Raw genomic sequence first — 23,474 nt, 5'->3', positions numbered from 1 at the left:
GAAGGGATACAGTTTCAGCTTTCTACATATGGCTAGCCAGTTTTCCCAGCACCATTTATTAAACAGGGAATCCTTTCCCCATTTCTTGTTTTTGTCAGGTTTGCCAAAGATCAGATGGTTGTAGATGTGTGGTGTTATTTCTGAGGCCTCTGTTCTGTTCCATTGGTCTATGTATCTGTTTTGGTACCAGTACCACACTGTTTTGGTTACTGTAGCCTTGTAGTATAGTTTGAAGTCAGGTAGCATGATGCCTCCAGCTTTGTTCTTTTTGCTTAGGATTGTCTTGGCTATGTGGGCTTTTCTGGTTCCACATGAACTTCAGTTTTTTCCAATTCTGTGAAGAAACTCATTGGTAGCTTGATGGGGATGGCATTGAATCTATAAATCACCTTGGGCAGTATGGCCATTTTCATGATATTGATTCTTCCTATCCATGAGCATGGAATGTTCTTCTATTTGTTTGTGTCCTCTTTTATTTCGTTGAGCAGTGGTTTGTAGTTCTCCTTGAAGAGGTCATTTGCATCCATTGTAAGTTGGATTCCTAGGTGTTTTATTCTCTTTGTAGTATTTGGGAATGGGAGTTCACTCATGATTAGGCTCTCTGTTTGTCTGTTATTGGTGTATAGGAATGCTTGTGATTTTTGCACATTGATTTTGTGTCTTGAGACTTTGCTGAAGTTGCTTATCAGCTTAAGGAGATTTTGGGCTGAGATGATGGGGTTTTCTATATATACAATCATGCATCTGCAAACAGGGACAATTTGATTTTCTCTTTTCCTAATTGAATACCCTTTATTTCTTTCTCTTGCCTGGTTACTTTGTCCAGAACCTCCAACACTATGTTGAATAGGAGTGGTGAGAGAGGGCATCCTTGTCTTGGGCCACTTTTCAAAGGGAATGCTTCCAAATTTGCCCATTCAGTATGATATTGGCTGTGGGTTTGTCATAAATTTTGAGGTACGTTCCATGAATACCTAGTTTATTGAGAGTTTTTTGCACGAAGGGTTGTTGAATTTTGTCGAAGGCCTCTTCTACATCTGTTGAGATAATCATATGGTTTTTGTCATTGGTTCTGTTTAGGTGATAGATTACGTTTATTGATTTGCATATGTTGAACCAGGTTTGCATTCCAGGGATGAAGCCAACTTGATCATGGTGAATAAGCTTTTTGATGTGCTGCTGGATTTGGTTTGTCAGTATTTTACTAAGGATTTTCACATCGATGTTCATCAGGGATATTGGTCTACAAATCTTTTTTCGTTGTGTCTCTGCCAGGCTTTGGTATCAGGATGATGCTGGCCTCATAAAATGAGTGAGGGAGGATTCCCTCTTTTTCTATTGATTGGAATAGTTTCAGAAGGAATGGTACCAGCTCCTCTTTGTACCTCTGGTAGAATTTGGCTGTGAACCTCTCTGGTCCTGGACATTTTTTGGTTGGTAGGATATTAATTATTGCCTCAATTTCAGAGCCTGTTATTAGTCTATTCAGAGATTCAACTTCTTCCTGGTTTAGTCTTGGGAGGGTGTATGTGTCCAGGAATTTATGCATTTCGTCTAGATCTTCTAGTTTATTTGCATAGAGGTGTTTATAGTATTCTCTGATGGTAGTTTGTATTTCTGTGGAATTGGTAGTGATATCCCCTTTATCATTTTTTATTGCATCTATTTGATTCTTCTCTCTTTTCTACTTTATTAGTCTTGCTAGTGGTCTATCAATTTTGTTGATCTTTTCAAAAAGCAGCTCCTGGATTCATTGATTTTTGAAAGGTTTTTGTATCTCTATCTCCTTCAGTTCTGCTCTGATCTTAGTTATTTCTTGCCTTCTGCTAGCTTTTGAATTTGCTTGCTCTTGCTTCTCTAGTTCTTTAAATTATGATGTTAGGGTGTCAATTTTGGATCTTTCCTGCTTCCTTTTGTGGGCATTTAGTACTATAAATTGCCCTCTACATACTGCTTTAGCTGTGTCCCAGAGATTCTGGTACGTTGTATCTTTGTTCTCATTAGTTTCAAAGAACATCTTTATTTCTGCCTTCATTTCTTTATTTACCCAGTAGTCATTCAGGAGCAGGTTGTTCAGTTTCCATGTAGTTGTATGGTTTTGAGTGAGTTTCTTAATCCTAAGTTCTAATTTGATTGCACTGTGGTGTGAGAGACCGTTTGTGTGATTTCTGTTCTTTTACATTTGCTAAGGAGTGCTTTACTTCCAATTATGTGGTCAATTTTAGAAGAAGTGCAATGTGGTGCTGAGAAGAATGTATATTCTGTTGATCTGTAGTGGAGAGTTCTGTAGATGTCTATTAGGTCTGCTTAGTGCAGAGCTGAGTTCAAGTCCTGGATATCCTTGTTAACCTTCTGTCTTATTGATCTAATATTGACAGTGGGGTGTTAAACTCTCCCACTATTATTTTATGGGAGTCTAAGTCGCTTTGTAGGTCTCTAATGACTTGCTTTATGAATCTGGGTGTTCCTGTATTGGATGCATATATATTTAGATAGTTAGCTCTTCTTGTTGAATTGATCCCTTTACCATTATGTAATGCCCTTCTTTGTCTCTTTTGATCTTTGATGGTTTGAAGTCTGTTTTATCAGAGACTAGGATTGCAACCCTTGCTTTTTCTTGCTTTCCATTTGCTTGGTAGGTCTTCCTCCATCCCTTTAGTTTGAGCCTATGTGTGTCTCTACATGTGAGATGGGTCTCCTGAATACAGCACACTGATGGGTCTTGACTCTTTATCCAATTTGCCAGTCTGTGTCTTTTAATTGGGGCACTTAGCCCATTTACATTTAAGGTTAATATTGTTATATGTGAATTTGATCCTGTCATTATGATATTAGCTGGTTATTGTGCCCGTTAATTCATGCAGTTTCTTCCTTGCATCAGTGGTCTTTACAATTTGGCGTGTTTTTGCAGTGGCTGGTACCAGTTGTTCCTTTCCATGTTTAGTGCTTCCTTCAGGTGCTCTTGTAAGGCAGGCCTGGTGGTGACAAAAATCTCTCAGCATTTGCTTGTCTGGAAAGGATTTTATTTCCCCTTCACTTATGAGGCTTAGTTTGACTGGATATGAAATTCTGGGTTGAAAATTCTTTTCTTTAAGAATGTTGAATATTAGCCCTCACTCTCTTCTGGCTTGTAGGGTTTCTGCCAAGAGATCCACTGTTAGTCTGATGGGCTTCTCTTTGTGTGTAACCCGACCTTTCTCTCTGACTGCCCTTAACCTTTTTTCCTTAATTTCAATCTTGGTGAATCTGACAATTATGTGTCTTTGGGTTGCTCTCCTTGAGGAGTATCATTGTGGTGATCTCTGTATTTCCTGAATTTGAATGTTGGCCTGCCTTGCTAGTTTGGGGAAATCCTCCTGGATAATACCCTGAAGAGTGTTTTCCTACTTGGTTCCATTCTCCACATCACTTTCAGGTACACCAATCAAACGTAGATTTGGTCTTTTCACATAGTCCCATATTTATTGGAGGCTTTGTTCATTCCTTTTCATTCCTTTTCCTCTAATCTTGTCTTCTCACTTTATTTCATTAATTTGATCTTCAATCACTGATATCCTTTCTTCCACTTGATCAAATTGGCTATTGAAGCTTGTGCATGCATCACGAAGTTTTCGTGCCATGGTTTTCAGTTCCATCAGGTCATTTAAGGTCTTCTCTACACTGTTTATTCTAGTTAGCCATTCATCTAACCTTTTTTCAAGGTTTTTAGCTTCCTTGCAATGGGTTAGAACATGCTCCTTAAGCTCAGAGAACTCTGTTATTACCAACCCTCTGAAGCCTACTTCTGTCAACTCATCAAAGTCATTCTCTGTCCAGCTTGGCTCCATTGATGGCGAGGAGCTGCGACCCTCTGGAGGAGAAGAAGTGCTTTGGTTTTTAGAATTTTCAGGTTTTCTGCTCTGGTTTCCTCCTATCTTTGTGGTTTTATCCACCTTCGGTCTTTGATATTGGTGCCCTACAGATGGGGTGTTGGCATGGATGTCCTTTTTGTTGATGTCGATGCTATTCCTTTCCATTTGTTAGTTTTCCTTCTAACAGTCAGGTCCCTGAGCTGCAGGTCTGTTGGGAGTTTGCTGGAGGTCCACTTCAGACCTTGTTTGCCCGGGTATCACCAGCTGAGGCTGCAGAACAGCAAATATTGCAGAACAACAAATATTGCTGCCTGATCCTTCCTCTGGAAGCTTCGTCCCAGAGAGGCAGCCGCCTATATGAGGTGTCTGTTGGCCCCTACTGGGAGGCATCTCCCAGTTAGTCAGGGACCCTCTTGACGAGGCAGTCTGTCCATTCTCAGAGCTCAAATGCTGTGCTGGGAGAAACACTGCTCTCTTCAGAGCTGTCAGACAGGGACGTTTAAGTCTGCAGAAGTTTCTGCTGCCTTTTGTTCAGCTATGCCCTGCCCACAGAGGTGGAGTCTATAGAGGCAGTAGGCCTTGCTGAGCTGCAGTGGGCTCTGCCTAGTTCAAGCTTCCCGGCTTTGTTTACCAACTCAAGCCTCAGCAATGGCAGAAGCCCCTCCCCATGCCAGACTGCAGCCTCACAAGTCAATCTCAGGCTGCTGCACTAGCAGTGAGCAAAACTACATGGGCATGGGACCCCCCCCGAGCGAGGCACGGGAGAGAATCTCCTGGTCTGCTGGTTACTAAGACAGTGGGAAAAGCACAGTATTTGGGCAGGAGTGTCCCATTTTTCTAGGTACAGTCTGTCATGGCTTCCCTTAGCTAGGAAAGGGAAATCCCCCAACCCTTTGTCCTTCCCAGGTAAGTTAATGCTCCGCCCTGCTTCAGCTTGCCTTCCGTGGGCTGCACCCACTGTCTAACCAGTCCCAGTGAGATGAACCAGTCACATCAGTTGGAAATGCAGAAATCACCTATCTTCTGTGTCGATCACGCTGGGAGCTACAGACCAAGGCTGTTCCTGTTCAGCCATCTTGGAACAGACCTCTACTCTTACCTCAATTAGAAAGACTAAATGATGTACTAGCCAAAAATAATAACTAAAATAACTTTTCAAGACATAATGCAATAAGACATAAATAAAAACAACAAAAAGTTAAAAAGTGGGGAGATGAAGCTAAGATGTAGAGTTTTATTAGTTTTCTTTTCACTTGTTTGTTTATGCAAACAACGTTAAGTTGTCACCAGCTTAAAATAATGGATTATAAGATAGTATTTGCAAGCCTCATGGTAACCTCAAATCAAAAAACATACAACAGATACACAAAAAATAAAAAGAAATTAAACTATACCACCAGAGTAAATCACCTTCATTAATAGAACACAAAAAGGAAAGAAGGAAGGCCACAAAGCAGCCAGAAATACCAAAATGTCAGGAGTAAGTCTCTATTTATCAATAGTAACACTGAATGTAAATGGGCTACACTGTCCAAGCAAAAGACCCAGAGTTGCTGAATGGATTTAAAAAAAAAAAAAAATACAAGGCCCAGTGATCTGTTGCCTGCAAGAAACACACTTCACCTATAAAGACACACATAGACTGTAAATAAAGGGATGCAAAGAAACAATCCATGCCAATGGAAGTCAAAAAAGAGCAGGAGTAGCTATACTTATATCAGACAAAATAGATTTCAAGACAAAGAAGGTTACATATAATGATAAAGGGGTCAATTCAGCAAGAAGATGTAATAATTTGAAATATATATGCACCTAACACTGGGTCATTCAGATATATAAAGCAAACATCATTAGAGTTAGAGAGAAAAATAGGCCCTAATACAAAAATTGCTGGAGATTTCAACACTCCACTTTCAGCATTGGACAGATCTTCCAGACAGGAAGTCAACAAAGAAACACTGGACTTAATCTTCACTTATTCATTTGTCTTCAGTTATTTAGAACAAATAAACCTTATAGATATTTACAGAAAATTATATCCAATGGGTTCAGAATATACATTTTTCTCCTTACCACATGGATCATTCTCAAGGTCATATGTTAGGTCACAAAACAAGTCTTAAAACATTCCAAAAAACTAAAATAATATCAAACATCTTCTCTGACCACAATGAAATAAAACTGCAAGTCAATAACAAGAGGGAAGAGGGAGGTAAGATGGCTGGCTAGACACAGCCAGCAGGAACATCTGTCACTGAGGGAATGGGACGTTGGGAAGACTGGTGCATTCCTAGCAGATCTTTAGAGGGAAGGCATTGAGAGTGAATGGAAGGAAGACATAGATGCTAGCCTAAAGGAAAAAGAAGCTGGGAAACCTACACAGGGCTACTGCACACTGGGACTCATTCCTGGCCCCCAGTGACTCCTGGGGAAGGGGTGAGTTGAGCAGGCAAGTAGCAACCCACCCTCGCCAGGGGCCTCTGGAATCCCGGCAGGAGGAGACCTCATGACCCCCACAGACACTTGTTTTGTAGGGGCAGAACTCCAGCTGGTGTGGATCCCAGAGAGTTTGGTGTTGGAGCCATGTGTAGCAGAGCACAGCCAGGGACGCCCATCCCCCAAGGCTTGCCTCACTCCTCTAGGAGACTTTAGCCCTAAGGGAACTGTTGGACCTGAACAGCACAGGGTAGTCTTGCCCATGAGACCAGATTGGTCTACCTGGGTACCTCTTGGTTGGCTTGCCTATCCCAGGTATCCAGCCTGGCGGCACTTGCTTGAATGTAGCCTCAGATGCCCAGATGGGGTGCCTCCTGGGGAAGCAGCAGCATAGCTCCTGTGCTGGCAGACTGCTCCTGACTGGTACAGAGTTCCAGGAGAGCAGACACCGTGGATGTACACCAGCCCGCCCATGCCCTCCCCCTGCTGCAGCCTCCCTCATGCTGCTTTGCCTGCACACGTTTGTTTGCCCATGGCCAACACCTAGATTGCTTTGCTGGCACGTGTGTGCATGGGTGGACCTTGCTGTGCACCCCACCCACTCACCTACCATGCTTTCATTGCTGTCAAAGCATTTGCAGGCACGACGACTGCTAGCCCTATGCCTGCCAGTGCCCTGTCCTTGTGCTGACACTACCATTGGTGTGAAACTGCATGTGGTGACAAGCAGACCTACCCCATGCCCTGCAAGGCCACTGTCACTCACATGAATGCATACACAGATGGTGTCAGTCCCACTCCTGCCAATGCTCTGTCCCTGTGCTGACACTGTCACTGGCACAAAACTGTATAGGGAGACCAGCAGACCCACCCCTACCCTGAGCGGCCACTGCTGCCTGCATGGATGCCTATACAGATGGCACACAGAGTCCCACACCTGCCAGCACCCACCTCATCCTAAAATCACCACCAGTGTGAATGTGCACACAGACCGCAGTGGGGAATGTTCCCCCCTGTGCCATGCTGCCATCCCCACCACTGTGAGTACCTGCATGGACACTGGTACCCCTACAATTGCCAGCACCCTGCCATAATCAAGGAGTATGCACCCTGCTGCACTGCCACTGCTGCTGGCATGTACAAATCCCACTGCTATTGCCCTGTGAAGTGCTTTGGCTGGCACCACTCATCAGAGTGCTGTGATCAGCAGTCTAGGAATACCTTGGCCCTTGGTGAGCAGGTTTCTTACCTTGAGGGGCCAGAGAACAAAGCCAGGGGCCTGAAACAGGCCCCACAGAATTGGAGCACACAATCCAGAGGTCCTCAGCTGAGCCTTGACCCCCCAACAAAATCTTCCAGAAACAAAGCCAGTTGACTGAACCCACCTTATACAACAAGAAAACCCCCAAGGATATCAAACGGGGCAAACGAAAACAAAACAAAACAAAACAAAACAAAACATCCAAAGGGCAGTGATATGATTTGGACTTCTGTCCCTGACCAAATCTCATGTCTAACTGTGATCCCCAATGTTAGAGGTAGGGCCTGGTGAAAGGTGATTAGATCATGGGGGTGGTTTCTCAAAAGTGCTTTAGTACCATCCTCTTGGTGCTGTTATCATGATAGTGAGTTCTTATGAGATCTGGTCCTTTAAAAGTATATAGCACCTCCTCCCTCTCCCTCTCTCTCTTATCCTGCTCCAGCCATGTGAAGTGCCAGCTCCCTCTTTGCCTTCTGCCATGATTGTAAGTTTCCTGAGATGGCTGGGCACAGTGGCTCATGCCTGCAATCCTAGAACTTTGGGAGGCTGAGGTGAGTGGATCACCTGAGCTCAGGAGTTCGAGACCAGTCTGGGCAACACAGTGAAACCCTGTCTCTACCAAAATACAAAAAAATTAGCTGGGTATGGTGGTGCACATCTGTGGTCCCAGCTACTCAGGAGGCTGAAATGGGAGGATCACTTGAGCCTGGGAGGTGGAGGTTGTGATAAGCCAAGATGGTGCCACTGCACTCCGGCCTGGGTGACAGATTGAGATCTGTCTCAATTTAAAAAAAAAAAAAAAAAAAAAAAAAGAAGTTTCCTGTGGCCTCCCCAGAAAGCGGGAAGATGTCAGCATCATGCTTCCTGTACAGCCTGCAGAACCATGAGCCAATTAAGCCTCTTTTCTTTATAAAAACCCAGTCTCAGATATTTCTTTATAGCAATGCAAGAATGAATAATACAGATAGCAACTTCAAAGACTGAAGAAACATCAGCCCACAAAGATGGGAAAGAACCAGTGCAAAAACTCTGGCAATTCAAAAAGCCAGAGTGTCTTCTTACATCCCAACAACCCCACAAGTTTCCCAGCAATGGTTGTTAACCATGCTGAGATGGCTGAAATGACAGAAATAGGAATCAGAATATGGATAGGAACAAGGATAATCCACATACAGGAGAAAGTCGAAACCCAATCCAAGGAATCTAAGGATTACAATAAAATGATACAGGAGCTGATAGACAAAATGGCCATTATAAGAAAGAACTGAACTGATGCAACAGAGTTAAAAAATACACTATGAGAATTTCATAATGCAATTGCCAAGTATTAAGAGTAGAATTGACCATGCTGAGGAAAGAATCTCAGAGGTTGAAGCCTGGCTGTACAAAAGAACTCAGATAAAAATAAAGAAACAATGAGAAAGAATGAACAAAACCTCCAAAAAATATGTGATTATGTAAAGAGGCCTAATCTACGAGTCGTTGGTATGCCTAAAAGAGAAGGAAAGAAACCAAGTAACTTGGAAAACATTTCAAGATATCATCCATGAAAATTTCCCCAACCTCGCTAGAGAGGCCAACATTCAAATTCAGGAAATGCAGAGAACCTCTGTAAAATACTACATAAGAAGGCCATCCTCAAGACACACAGTCGTCAGATTCTCCAAGGTCAAAATGAAAGAAAAAATGTTAAAGTCAGCTAGAGTGAAGGGGCAGGTCACCTACAAAGGAAGTCCTCCATTAGGCTAACAGCAGACCTATCAGCAGAAACCCTATAAGCCAGAAGACAATGGGGGCCTATATTCAGACCATTACCAGCCACTACAAAAAACACACTTAAATACATAGACAAGTGACACTATAAAGCAACCACACAAACAAGTATGCATAATAAGCAGCTAACAACATGATGAAAGGACCAAATCCACACATATCAATACTAACCTTGAATGTAAACGAGCTAAATACTCCCAATTAAAAGGCAGAGAGTGGTAAGTTAGATAAAGAAATGAAACCCAACAGTATGCTGTCTTCAAGAGATCCATTTCACATACAATGACACACACACACTCAAAGTAAAGGGATGAAGAAAAATCTACCAAGCCAATTAAAAAACAAACAAACAAAAAATGAAAAAAAAACAGATGCTGCTATTCTAATTTTAGACAAAACAGACTTTAAACAAGATAAAAAAAGACAAAGAAGTGTATTACATAATGAAAGAAGGGCATTAGGGGGCTCAATTAAACAAGAAGACCTTTCTTTCCTAAATATATATGCACCTAACTCAGGAGCACTCAGATTCATAAATCAAGTTCTTAGAGACCTATGAAGAAATTTAGAAAACCACAGAATAATAATGGGACATTTAAATACCCACTGACAGTATCAGACAGATTGTCAAGGCAGAAAACTAACAAAGATATTCAGAACCTTAATACAACACTTGACCAAATGGACCTAATAGACATCTACAGAACTCTCCACCCCAGAAAAACAGAATATACATTCTCCTTATATGCACATGGCAAATACTGATCACAAAGTCAGGTACAAAAGAATCTTCAGCAAATTTCAAAAAAAATGAAATCATACCAACCACTCTCTCACACCACAGGGCAATAAAAATAGAAATAACTGCTAAGAAAATTGCTCAAAAAAATACAACTATTTAACTAATTTATACTCCCACCAATAGTGTAAAAGCATTAAAGACAGTGTGGCAATTCCTCAAGGATCGAGAATCAGAACTGCCATTTCACCCGGCAATCCCATTACTGGGTATATACCCAAAGGATTATAAATCATTCTACTATAAAGACACATGCACATGTATGTTTATTGCAGCACTGTTCACAATAGCAAGGCTTGGAACCAACCCAAATGCCCATCAATGATAGACTGGATTAAGAAAATGTGGCACATATACACTATGGAATACTATGCAGCCATAAAAAAGGATGAGTTCATGTCCTTTGCAGGGACATAGATGAAGCTGGAAACCATTATTCTCAGCAAACTAACACAGGAACAGAAAACCAAACAGCACATTTTCTCACTTATAAGTGGGAGGTGAACAATGAGAACACATGGATACAGGGAGGGGAACATCACATACTGGGGCCTGTCGGGGGTGGGGGGCTAGGGGAGGAATAGCATTAGGAGAAATACCTAATGTAGATGAAGGGTTGATATGTGCAGCAAACCACCATGTGTATACCTATGTAACAAACCTGCATGTTCTGTACATGTATCCCAGAACTTAAAGTATAATTTTTTAAAAAGTGAAAACAAAAACATACATTTAAATGGAAATTTTAAAAACCTGCTCCTGAATGACTTCTGGGTAAATAATGAAATTAAGGCACAAATCAATAACTTTTTTGAAACTAATGAGGAAAAAGATACAACATACCAGACTCTCTGGGACACAGCCAAAGCAATGTAAGAGGGAAGTTTATAGCACTAAATGCTCACATCAAAAAGTCAGAAATATCTCAAATTAATAACCAATATCACAACTAGGGGAACTCGAAAAACAAGAGAAAAACCCAAAGCTAACAGAAGACAATAAATAACCAAAATCAGACTAAAGGAAACTAAGATGAAGAAAACCATACAAAAGATCAATGAATCAGGGGCTACTTCTCTAAAAGAATTAATCTGATAGACCACTAGCTAGATTAATAAAGAAAACAAAGAGAAGAGCCGAATAAACACGATTAGAAATAACAAAAGAGACATTACCACTGACCCCACAGAAATACAAAAAACCCTCAGAGACTATCATAAACACCTCTATGCACACAAGCTAGAAAACCTAGAAGAAATGGATAAACACACAGACCAATAGAGAAACAAAACAGAGAGACAAGACATAACCAGATCTTTGACAAATCTACCAAAACAAGCAATGGGGAAAGGACCCCCTATTCAATAAATGGTGCTGGGATAACTGGCCAGCCATATGCAGAAGACTGAAACTGGAGACCCCTTCCTTACACCTTAAACAAAAATTAACTCATGGCGGATTAAAGACTTATATCTAAGAGTCAAAACTATCAAAACCCTGGAAAATAGCCTAGGAAATACCACTCTGGACAAAGAACATAGCAATGACTTCATAACAATGATGCCAAAAGAAATTGCAACAAGAGCAAAAATGACAAATGGGACCTAATTAACCTAAAGAGCTTCTGCGCAGCAAAAGAAACTATCAACAGAATAAACAATCTATAGAATGGGAGAAAATATTTGCTAACTATGCATCTGACAAAGGTCTAATATCAGAATCTGTAAGGAATTTAAAGAAATTTATAAGCAAAAATCAGTCCATTAAAAAGTGGGCAAAGGACATGAACAGACACTCTTCAAAAGAAGACATACACACAACAGATAAACATGCAAAAATGCTCAACATCACTATCATTAGAGAAATGCAAATCAAAACCACAATGATACCATCTCATACAAGTCAGAATGACTATTATTACTTTTATTATACTTTAATTTCTAGGGTACATGTGCACAACATGCAAGTTTGTTACATATGTATACATGTGCCATGTTGGTGTGCTGCATCCATTAACTCGTCATTTACATTAGGTATATCTCCTAATGCTATCCCTCCCCCCTCCCCACAATAGGCCCCCATGTGTGATGTTCCCCTTCCTGTGTCCAAGTGATCTCATTGTTCAACTCTCACCTATGAGTGAGAATATGCGGTGTTTGGTTTTCTATTCTTGCGATAGTTTGCTGAGAATGATGGTTTCCAGCTGCATCCATGTCCCTACAAAGGACACGAGCTCATCCTTTTTATGGCTGCATAGTATTCCATGGTGTATATGTGCCACATTTTCTTAATCCAGTCTGTCACTGATGGACATTTGGGTTGATTCCAAGTCTTTGCTATTGTGAATAGTGCCGCAATAAACATACATGTGCGTGTGTCTTTAGAGCAGCATGATTTATAATCCTTTGGGTATATACCCAGTAATGGGATGGCTGGGTCAAATGGTATTTCTAGTTCTAGATCCTTGAGGAGTCGCCACACTGTTTTCCATAATGGTTGAACTAGTTTACAGTCCCATCAACAGTGTAAAAGTGTTTCTATTTCTCCACATCCTCTCCAGCACCTGTTGTTTCCTGACTTTTTTTTTTTTTTTTTTTTTTTTTAGTTTTTCCTATGATTTTTTTTTTTTTAAATTTATTTATTATTATTAAACTTCAAGTTGTAGGGTACATGTGCTCAACGTGCAGGTTTGCTACATATGTATACTTGTGCCATCTTGCTGTGCTGCACCCATCAACTCGTCATTTACATCAGGTATAACTCCCAATGCAATCCCTCCCCCCTCCCCCCTCCCCATGATAGGCCCCGGTGTGTGATGTTCCCCTTCCCGAGTCCAAGTGATCTCATTGTTCAGTTCCCACCTACGAGTGAGAACATGCGGTGTTTGGTTTTCTGTTCTTGTGATAGTTTGCTAAGAATGATGGTTTCCAGCTGCATCCATGTCCCTACAAAGGACACAAACTCATCCTTTTTTATGGCTGCATAGTATTCCATGGTGTATATGTGCCACATTTTCTTAATCCAATCTGTCACTGATGGACATTTGGGTTGATTCCAAGTCTTTGCTATTGTGAATAGTGCTGCAATAAACATACGTGTGCATGTGTCCTTAGGTGTGCATGTGTCCAAAAGTCAGGTGTGCATGTGTCCAAAAGTCAGGAAACAACAGGTGCTGGAGAGGATGTGGAGAAATAGGAACACTTTTACACTGTTGGTGGGATTGTAAACTAGTTCAACCATTATGGAAAACAGTATGGCGATTCCTCAAGGATCTAGAACTAGATGTACCATATGACCCAGCCATCCCATTACTGGGTATATACCCAAAGGATTATAAATTATGCTGCTATAAGGACACATGTTTCCTGACTTTTTAATGATCGCCATTCTAACTGGTGTGAGATGGTATCTCATTGTGGTTTTGATTTGCATTTCTCTGATGGCCAGTGATGATGAGCATTTTTTTCATGTGTCTGTTGGCTGTATGAATGTCTTCTTTTGAGAAGTATCTGTTCATATCCTTTGCCCATTTTTTGATGGGGTTGTTTGTTTTTTCTTGTAAATTTGTTTGAGTTCTTTGTAGGTTCTGGATATTAGCCCTTTGTCAGATGAGTAGATTGCAAAAATTTTTTCCCATTCTGTAGGTTGCCTGTTCACTCTGGTGGTAGTTTCTTTTGCTGTGCAGAAGCTCTTTAGTTTAATTAGATCCCATTTGTCAATTGTGGCTTTTGTTGCTGTTGCTTATGGTGTTTTAGACATGAAGTCCTTGCCCATGCCTATGTCCTGAATGGTATTGCCTAGGTTTTCTTCTAGGGTTTCTATGGTTTTAGGTCTAACATTTAAGTCTCTAATCCATCTTGAATTAATTTTTGTATAAGGAGTAAGGAAAGGATCCAGTTTCAGCTTTTTACTTATGGCTAGCCAATTTTCCCAGCACCATTTATTAAATAGGGAATCTTTTCCCCATTTCTTGTTTTTGTCATGTTTGTCAAAGATCAGATGGCTGCAGATGTGTGGTATTATTTCTGAGGGCTCTGTTCTGTTCATTGGTCTATATCTCTGTTTTGGTACGAAACAAAACCATGCTGTTTTGGTTAATGTAGCTTTGTAGTATAGTTTGAAGCCAGGTAGCATGATGCCTCCAGCTTTGTTCTTTTGGCTTAGGAATGTCTTGGCAATGTGGGCTCTTTTTTGATTCCATATGAACTTTAAAGCAGTTTTTTCCAATTCTGTGAAGAAAGTCATTGGTAGCTTAATGGGGATGGCATTGAATCTATAAATCACCTTGGACAGTATGGCCATTTTCACAATATTGATTCTTCCTATCCATGAGCATGGTATGTTCTTCCATTTGTTTGTGTCCTCTTTTATTTCACTGAGCAGTGGTTTGTAGTTCTCCTCGAAGAGGTCCTTTACATCCCTTGTAAGTTGGATTCCTAGGTATTTTATTCTCTTTGAAGCTATTGTGAATGGGAGTTCATTCATGATTTGGCTCTCTGTTTGTCTGTTACTGGTCCCAAGACTAAACCAGGAAGAAATTGAATCCCTGAATAGACCAATAGCAGGCTCTGATATTAAGGCAATAATTAATAGCCTACCAACCAAAAAAAAGTCCAGGACCAGACAGATTCACAGCCGAATTCTACCAGAGGTACAAGGAGGAGCTGGTACCATTCCTTCTGAAACTATTCCAATCAACAGAAAAAGAGGGAATCTTCCCTAACTCATTTTATGAGGCCAACATCATCCTGATACCAAAGCCTGGCAGAGACACAACAAAAAAAGAGAATTTTAGACCAATATCCCTGATGAACATCGATGCAAAAATCCTCAATAAAATACTGGCAAACCGAATCCAGCAGCACATCAAAAAGCTTATCCACCATGATCAAGTGGGCTTCATCCCTGGGATGCAAGGCTGGTTCAACATATGCAAATCAATAAACATAATCCAGCATATAAACAGAACCAAAGACAAAAACCACATGATTATCTCAATAGATACAGAAAAGGCCTTTGACAAAATTCAACAGCCCTTCATGCTAAAAACTCTCAATAAATTTGGTATTGGTGGAACATATCTTAAAATAGTAAGAGGTATTTATGACAAACCCACAGCCAATATCATACTGAATGGGCAAAACCTGGAAGCATTCCCTTTGAAAACTGGCACAAGACAGGGATGCCCTCTCTCACCACTCCTATTCAACATAGTGTTGGAAGTTCTGGCTAGGGCAATCAGGCAAGAGAAAGAAATAAAGGGTATTCAGTTAGGAAAAGAAGTCAAATTGTCCCTGTTTGCAGATGATATGATTGTATATTTGGAAAACCCCATAGTCTCAGCCCAAAATCTCCTTAAGCTGATAAGCAACTTCAACAAAGTCTCAGGATACAAAATCAATGTGCAAAAATCAGAATGACTATTATTAAAAAGTAAAAAAAAAAAATACAACAGATACAAAGTTGCAGAGAAAACAGAATGCTTATATACTGTTAATGGGAGTGTAAATTATTTCAAACATTGTGGAAAGCAGTGTGGGTAATTCCTCAAACAGCTAAAAACAGAACTACCATTTGACCCAGAAATTCCATTATTGGGTATTTACCCAAAGGAAAATAACTTATTCTACCATAAAGACACATACGAGCATATATTTATCATAGCACTATTCACAATAGCAACGACATGGAATCAACCTAAATGTTCATCAATGGTAGACTGGAGAAAAAAATGTGGTACATATACACCATGGAATGCTATGCAGCCATACAAAAGAATATATCCTCAGCAGCAACACAGATACATCTGGAGGCCATTATCCTAAGCAAACTAATACAGGAACAGAAAACCAAACACTGCACAGTCTCACTTATAAGTGGGACCTAAACACTGGGTATATATGGACAGAAAGAAGGAACAACAGACACTGGGGCCTACTTGAGGGTGAGAGGAGGGTGACTATTGAAAAAATACCTATCAGGTACTATGCTTATTACATAGATGATGAAATAATCTGCTCACCAAACCACCGCGACACACAATTTATCTATGTAACAAATGAGACATGTGTACACCTGAATCTAAAATAAAAGATTAAAAAAATGAGGAATTTTAGAAACTAATAAACACATGAAAATTAAACAATATGCTCCTGAATGACTGGTGAGTCAATGAAGAATTAAGATGGAAACTGAAAATATTCTTGAAACAAATCATAATGGAAATACAACGTACCAAAACCTACAGCATACAGTGAAAGCAGTACTAACAGGGAAATTTACAGTTATAAATGCTTATATCAAAAATAATAAAAACATCAAATAAACAAGCTAACAATGCATCTTAAAGAACTAAAAAAGAGCAAACAAACCCAAAATTAGTAGAAGAAATAAAAAAGATCAGAGCAGAAACAAATGAATTTGAAAACAATACAAAAAAGAAATGAAACAAAAAATTAGTTTCTGGTTAAAAAAACTGACAAACCTGTAGCCAGACTAAGAAACAAGAGAGAAAACCCAATTAAACAAAGTCAGAGATTAAAAGGGAGACATTACAACTGATACCGCAGACATTCGAAGTATCATTAGTATCTACTATGAGCAACTACATCCAGTAGACATACGCAATTTAGTGTGACTGAACCATGAAGCAATCCAAAACCTTGGGCTGGGCGGGTGGCTCACGCCCATAATCCCAGCACTTTGGGAGGATGAGGTGGGCGGATCACGAAGTCAGGAGTTCGAGACCAGCCTGACCAACATGGTGAAACCCCATCTCTACTAAAACTACAAAAATTAGCCGGGTGTGGTGGCGTGCGCTTGTAATCTCAGCTTCTCAGGAGGCTGAGGCAAGAGACTCACTTGAACCCGGGAGTCAGAGGTTGCAGTGAGCTGAGATTGAGCCATTGCACTCCAGCCTGGGCAACAGAGTAAGACTCCGTCTCAAAATAAATAAATAAATAAAATAAATCCAAAACCTGAACAGGACAATAAAAGTAACAAGATTGAAGCTATAATAAAAAGTCTCCTGGTAAAGAAAAGTCCAGGACCTAGTGGCTTCACTGTTGAACTCTACCAAATATTTAAAGAAGACCTAATACCAATCCTACTCAAACTGTTCCAAAAAATAGAGGATGAGGGAGTACTGCCAAACTCATTCAATGCAATCAGTATTACCCTGATACGAAAACCAGACAAAGATATATCAAAAAAAGAAAACTATAGGCCAATGTCTCTGATGAATATTGATGTAAAAATCCTCAACAAAATAATATCAAACTGAATTCAACAACTTATTAAACAGATCATTCTTCAAGACCAAGTGGGATTTACCCCAAGGATGCAAGGATGATTCAACATATGCAAATCAATCAATATGATACATCATATCAACAGAATAAAGGAAAAAATCATATGATCATTTAAATTATGCTATAAAATCATGTGATAAAATTCAACATCCCTTCATGATAAAAATTCTCAAAACACTAGGTACAGAAGGAACATACCTCAATATAATAAAAGCCAATATATGACAGACCTACAGCTAGTATCATACGAAATGGGGAAAAACTGAAAGCCTTTCTTTGTAAATCTGGAACAAGACACGATGCTCACTTTCACCATTATTATTCAACATAGTATCGGAAGTCTTAGCTAGAGCAGTCAGACAAGAGAAAGAAATAAAGGGCATCCAAATTGTAAAGGAAGAAGTCAAATTATCTTTGTTTGCAGATGACATGATCTTATAATTAAAAGAAAAACTAAAGATTCCATCAAAAAACTAGTAGAACTGATAAATAAATTAGGGAAGTTACTGATACAAAATCAACATACAAAAATCAGTGGCATTTTCATATGCCAACTGTGAACAATCCGAAAAAGAAATCAAGAAAGTAATACCATTTACAAGAGCAACAAATAAACTAAAATATCTAGGGCTTAACCAAAAATCTGAAAGATCTCTACAATGAAAACTATGAAACACTGACACAAGAAATTGAAGAAGACAGCAAAAAATTGGAAAGATATTCCATGTTCATGGACTGAATCAATATTGTTAATATGGCCACACAACCCAAAGCAATCTGTAGGTTTAATGCAATCCCTATCAAAATACCAATGAAATTCTTCCCACAAATAAAACAAAGTACTAAAATTTATATGGAACACAAAAGACCCAGAATAGTCAAAGCTATCCTGAGCAAAAATAACAAAACTGAGAAATCACATTACTTGACTTAAATTATACTATGGCACTACAGTAACCCAAACAGCATGGTACTGACATAAAAAACAGACATATAGACCAAGGAATCAGAAAAGGGAACCCATAGATAAATCTGTACATCTACACTGAACTCATTTTTTTACAAAGGTGCCAAGGACATTCTTTGGGGAAGGGCCAGTTTCTTTAATAAGGTGCTTGGAAAACTGGATAGCTACATGGAAAAGAATGAAACTAGACCCTTGTCTGTTGCCATATGAAAAATCAAATTAAAATGGATTAAAAACTTTAGACCTCAAACTATGAAACTACTACAAAAAAAAAACGTTGGGGAAAGTCTCTAGGACATTGGGCTGGGCAATGATATCTTGAGTAATACCCCCCAAAAACAGGCAACCAAAGCAAAATGACAAATGAGATTACATCAAATTAAAATGCTTCTGCACAGCAAAGGAAACAATCAATAAAGTGAAGAGACAACCCATAGAATGGGGGAAAATACTTGCAAACTACTTCACCTAATTAGGGATTAATAACCAGGATATATAAGGAGCTCACACAACTCTATAGGAAAAACAAAAATCTAATAATCCAACTAAAAATGAGCAAAAGACCTAAACAGATATTTCTCAAAAGAAGACATACAAGTGGCAAACAGGTATATGAAAAGGTGCTCAACATCATTGATCATCAGAGAAATGCAAATCAAAACTACAATATCATATCATCTTACCCCAGTTAAAATGGCTTTCATCCAAAAGTCAGGCAATAACAGATGCTGGTGAGGATGCAGAGAAAAGGGAACCCTTGTATACTGTTAGTGGGAATGTAAATTAATATAATCACTATGGATAACTGTTGGGAGGTTCCTCGAAAACATAAAAATAGAGGTATCATATGATCCAGCGATCCTACTGCTGAGTATATATGCAAACGAAAGGAAATCAGTATATCAAAGAGGTATCTGCACTCCCACATTTGTTTCAGCACTATTCACAACAGCCAAGATTTGGAAGCAACCTAAGTGTCCATCAACAGATGAATGGATAAAGAAAATGTGGTACATAAACACAATGGAGTACTATTCAGCCATAAAAAAGAATGAGACCTTGTCATTTACAATAACATGACTGAAACTGAAGGTCATTATGATAAGTGAAATAAACCAGGCACAGAAGGACAAACATCGCTTGTTCTCACATATTTGTGGGATCTAAAATCAAAACAATTGAACTCATGGAGACAGAGAATAGAAGGATGGTTACCAGAGGCTGGGAAGGATAGTTGGGGAGGGTGAGTGGTTTGTAGGGAAGGTGGGGATGGTTAACGGGTACAAAAAAAATTAGTTAGAAAGAATGAATAAGACCTAGTATTTGCTAGCACAACAGGGTGACTGTAGTCAAAAATAATTTAATTATACATTTAAAAATAACTAAGAGTATAACTGTATTATTTGTAACTCAAAGGATAAATGCTTGAGGCATGCATACCCTACTTACCCTGATACGATTATTATGCATCGCATACCTGTATTAAAATATCTCATGTAAGCCATAAACATATATACCATCTACGTATCCACAAATGTTAATAAAAAAATTTTGAAAAGAAATGTGTAAAAAAATGTCTAGAGTCAGAAGTGGCTTATTTAATTTTAAATTTTAAGTTACCATATAAAAGTAAAGATACAAAAACATACAGAATTCAAGAATCCCTATTCTGCCCTACCATCAAGCTTTGTAAATATTTTCCACACCTAAAGCAACACATTTTATTGGGCAAAAGCTAGGTAAAATCATGGTTGTTTTTGGTACACTTACCACTTTCTTTTTAATTAGTGCTCATCTGTTATTCACACATTCCCTTATTCTTTGATATGTGAAACAAACCCTTCTTCCAATGCTAACCCTCTGGGGTAGAAGGTATTGCTCCTTCCAAGGATTTTGTGCTTTTACAAGATGAGTTTTCATCACTAGACTAATTTTGCTTAGGACAGAAAGTATATTAATTGTTTTATACATACAGTTCCTAACTTAATGTGTGGCATTTAGTAAATGCTCATTAAGATAACTTCTTAAAATGAAGATTATGCAAATATATATTCATACAAACATTTACAACCATCAACAGCAAAATCAGAAATTCTTCAAGTTTACTCTCAAATGGATGCTATAAAACTTGATGCAGGAAACACAGAAAAATCTGAGATACAGCAGAGGTTAATTAGGATGTAAATGTCTTGCTAAATTTATCCTAATTGTAAACTATATAAGGGTTAATAATGCAAGACACTTTGCTGATCCCTTTATTTTTCAATCATTATGCATAACTACAATATATGTTTACTTATTGTTCTCTCCTACAACTGAAATCTACAAGGGAAGGAAAAGTGCATCACTTCCACTAGTATACATAACAATGTCTAGTATGGAGTTCATATTCATTAAATGTTTATTAAATGAATAAATGATTGATGCTGTGGGGATAGTTAAGACCCACTTTCTGATCCCACATATCTTCATTTCTTAAATACAACCAAGCTAAAAAGTACTCGGTTCACTGGGCTACTAACTTTGTTAATAATGCATGTTGCAGGTAGCAAAAATAAATACAGAACCATGTATTTTAACAGAAGTATTACAATTACTACAGAAAATAATTAGTTTCATATTTATTACCTGATTCTGAATTTGAAGCACACTTTGCTTTTGGAGACACATTTTGATTTGCTACTGTCATCACTCTATAACAAGAACAAACTAGTTAGTGGTATTTTCTAAATCTTTCAGTAACTTTCAAAAATCCTCAAATAATATTTAAAATAAAGATATTTATTTGTGATTAATTATCCTGTGGGAAAATATACAGTTGCTGAGAAAAATGTTACAGTATTTATATGAACAAATAGGTTAATAAAAAAGGCAACATATTTATACATATATGAGTGTGAAGCAATATGTGTAGAGGACAGGGCATAGTGTTTAGAATAAGACAGAACTTGCTTTAAACCCCAGTTCCACTACTCACACTTGAGTGGCCTTTGGAAAGCTACTTAGCCTGCCTTGAGTCTTGGTTACCTCATTTATGCAAAAGGGATAGCAATCCTGTTTCCTAAGATTCTTATGGAAAGAATTTTAAGACACATGACAGATTGATGATGATGATGATGATGATGATGATGATGATGGTATTATTATTATTATTGAAAGAGGGTCTTGCTCTGTTACCCAGGCTAGACTGCAGTAAAAGATGTTTTTGAAATTAATATCCTGGGTTTTTTTTGTACTTCTACAAACTAGACCACCCCCAATTCTATCTAAATGTGTAGGAAAGGACTAGCTATCACGAAAGGAATAAATGCCAAAGGATCAAAGCTCAGCCTTTGACCACAAAAATGGGATTTCTGAGTCCCCAGCAAGAAAATGCAGTTGAAAACCAAATGTGAGAAGGGGATTTTCTAAATTTCAATACTGATTAATTGAATAGTTGAACTCAGTAAACAGAAATAATTTTATTCTTTCATATTTCCCTTTAAATGTATCCTGTCAAAATAGTAGTTTCTTGCCCTGAATGAACTTCCAGGTAGATTTCTTTTTACTAATGCCTTTCTGGCATTCTCTTGTAATAAGTAGCTATTTTTAGGTAACACAAAGTTCGGTGTAATATTACAAATACAAACTCTTATGCAATTTAAATTTTTTCCTTTTCTCAGCTTGGGCATGATTTAGACTCAGAATATGCTGTGGGAAGAGCAACCACTATTGGTTTTGTCTCTTGTTTCTTGTTCTTTTCCCTTGCCTATCTGGAAACTACACTTTGGTTTCCCCTGGAAGTGAGTTATAGGAAAGGAGTTTTAGAAATGTACAGGAAAGGTCTTTTTCAATCTTGACTGAACAGTTATGGGCCATTGGTATCTCTAGGATATGACAGGTAATCAAATGTGGACTCTTTCAAACCTGAAGTATTCTGAAGGGTTCTTTGGAGGTTTACCTGTCACTGGAACTCTACCTACCACTGGAGCTCTCTCACTTGCTGCTTTTTATCACCTCCTCAGCTTTTGCCTTTGATGACAGAACCTCCAACTGCTTTTGAGTGAGGTTACTTCATCCTTTGCAGGAAGTCATATTGGGCATAATCGCTTTCAAGATGATCCATAATTAGCCCCATTCTATGGAATCCATATTTGGCCTATTGGCATTATGCACAAATCTTTGTCATGTCAAACTCTGGAAGAATATCTAGCTTTCTCTTTATTCTGCCATTCCAAAGCACCTAATAGACCCTCTTGCCTTTAGACTTTTCAGGTATGAGTCAGAAACTAACTCCCAGGGACATATGTTGAACCTTCCAAATGGTCCTCTTGGAGCTTCCTTTCTTGTATTGAGGTGAGGGAGAAGTCTCCTCGCTCCATATGACACCAATAATAGCTCTTATCAAAGAAATATGTATTCTTGAACTTTTCATCTTTTTCTTAGCCTTTTGTTAGTTTGAAGATGAGTAATAAGCTAATGCTGGTAGAATTGGGTTTTGACCTCACCTTTTACAAACTCCACATAGATAATTCTACACAGAATAAGGAATGGGGGTACTTGTCAATGATTTGTTTTCATCAGTAAGGCAATTGTCCAAACTCTAAGACAACATGAAAACCACATTTAACATTTTGCTACATTCCTCAAGTTCCTATTAACATATGTAAGTTAAAACACAACTACAGAATTCTACTATTAGCCATTGCTATAGTTTGAATGTTTGTCTCCTCCAAAATTCGTGTTGAAATTTAATCCCCAATGTGGCAGTATTGAGAGACAGGGACTTTAAGAGGTGACTGGATCATGAGTGCTCTGCCTTCAAAAATGGATTAAGCCATTCATGGATTAATGAAGTAATGGATTAATATGTTATCATGGGAATGGTATGATTGGCTTTACAAGAGGAAAAAGAGACACCTGAGCTACTACGTTCAGTCGTTCAGTCCCTTTGCTATGTGATGCCCTGTGCCACTTCGGGACTCTGCAGAGAATCCCCACCAGCAAGAAGGCCCTCACTAACTGCAGCCCCTTGACCTTAGAATTCTTAGCCTCCATAACTGTAAGAAATAAATTCCTAGCCAGGCATGGTGGCACA

The 23,474-nt window shown here is 38.9% G+C and overlaps 1 protein-coding gene across 2 annotated transcripts in view; it reads right to left on the bottom strand.

Moving 5' to 3' along the window:
- Positions 1-23,474, bottom strand: part of MEIKIN (meiotic kinetochore factor) — a 133,093-nt gene that overhangs the window by 75,699 nt on the left and 33,920 nt on the right. For both annotated transcript variants that reach the window (XM_008014346.3, XM_038008250.2), the window contains exon 8: positions 21,026-21,090. In XM_008014346.3, the coding sequence (XP_008012537.3) occupies positions 21,026-21,090 (65 nt within the window). The remainder of the gene's footprint in view (positions 1-21,025; positions 21,091-23,474) is intronic.

This window comes from Chlorocebus sabaeus, chromosome 23 (genome assembly GCF_047675955.1).
Source record: "Chlorocebus sabaeus isolate Y175 chromosome 23, mChlSab1.0.hap1, whole genome shotgun sequence".
In the NCBI taxonomy this organism is placed as follows: domain Eukaryota; kingdom Metazoa; phylum Chordata; class Mammalia; order Primates; family Cercopithecidae; genus Chlorocebus; species Chlorocebus sabaeus.
Note: the sequence above shows the minus strand (reverse complement) of the source record. Positions and strands in the feature narration are given on the sequence as shown.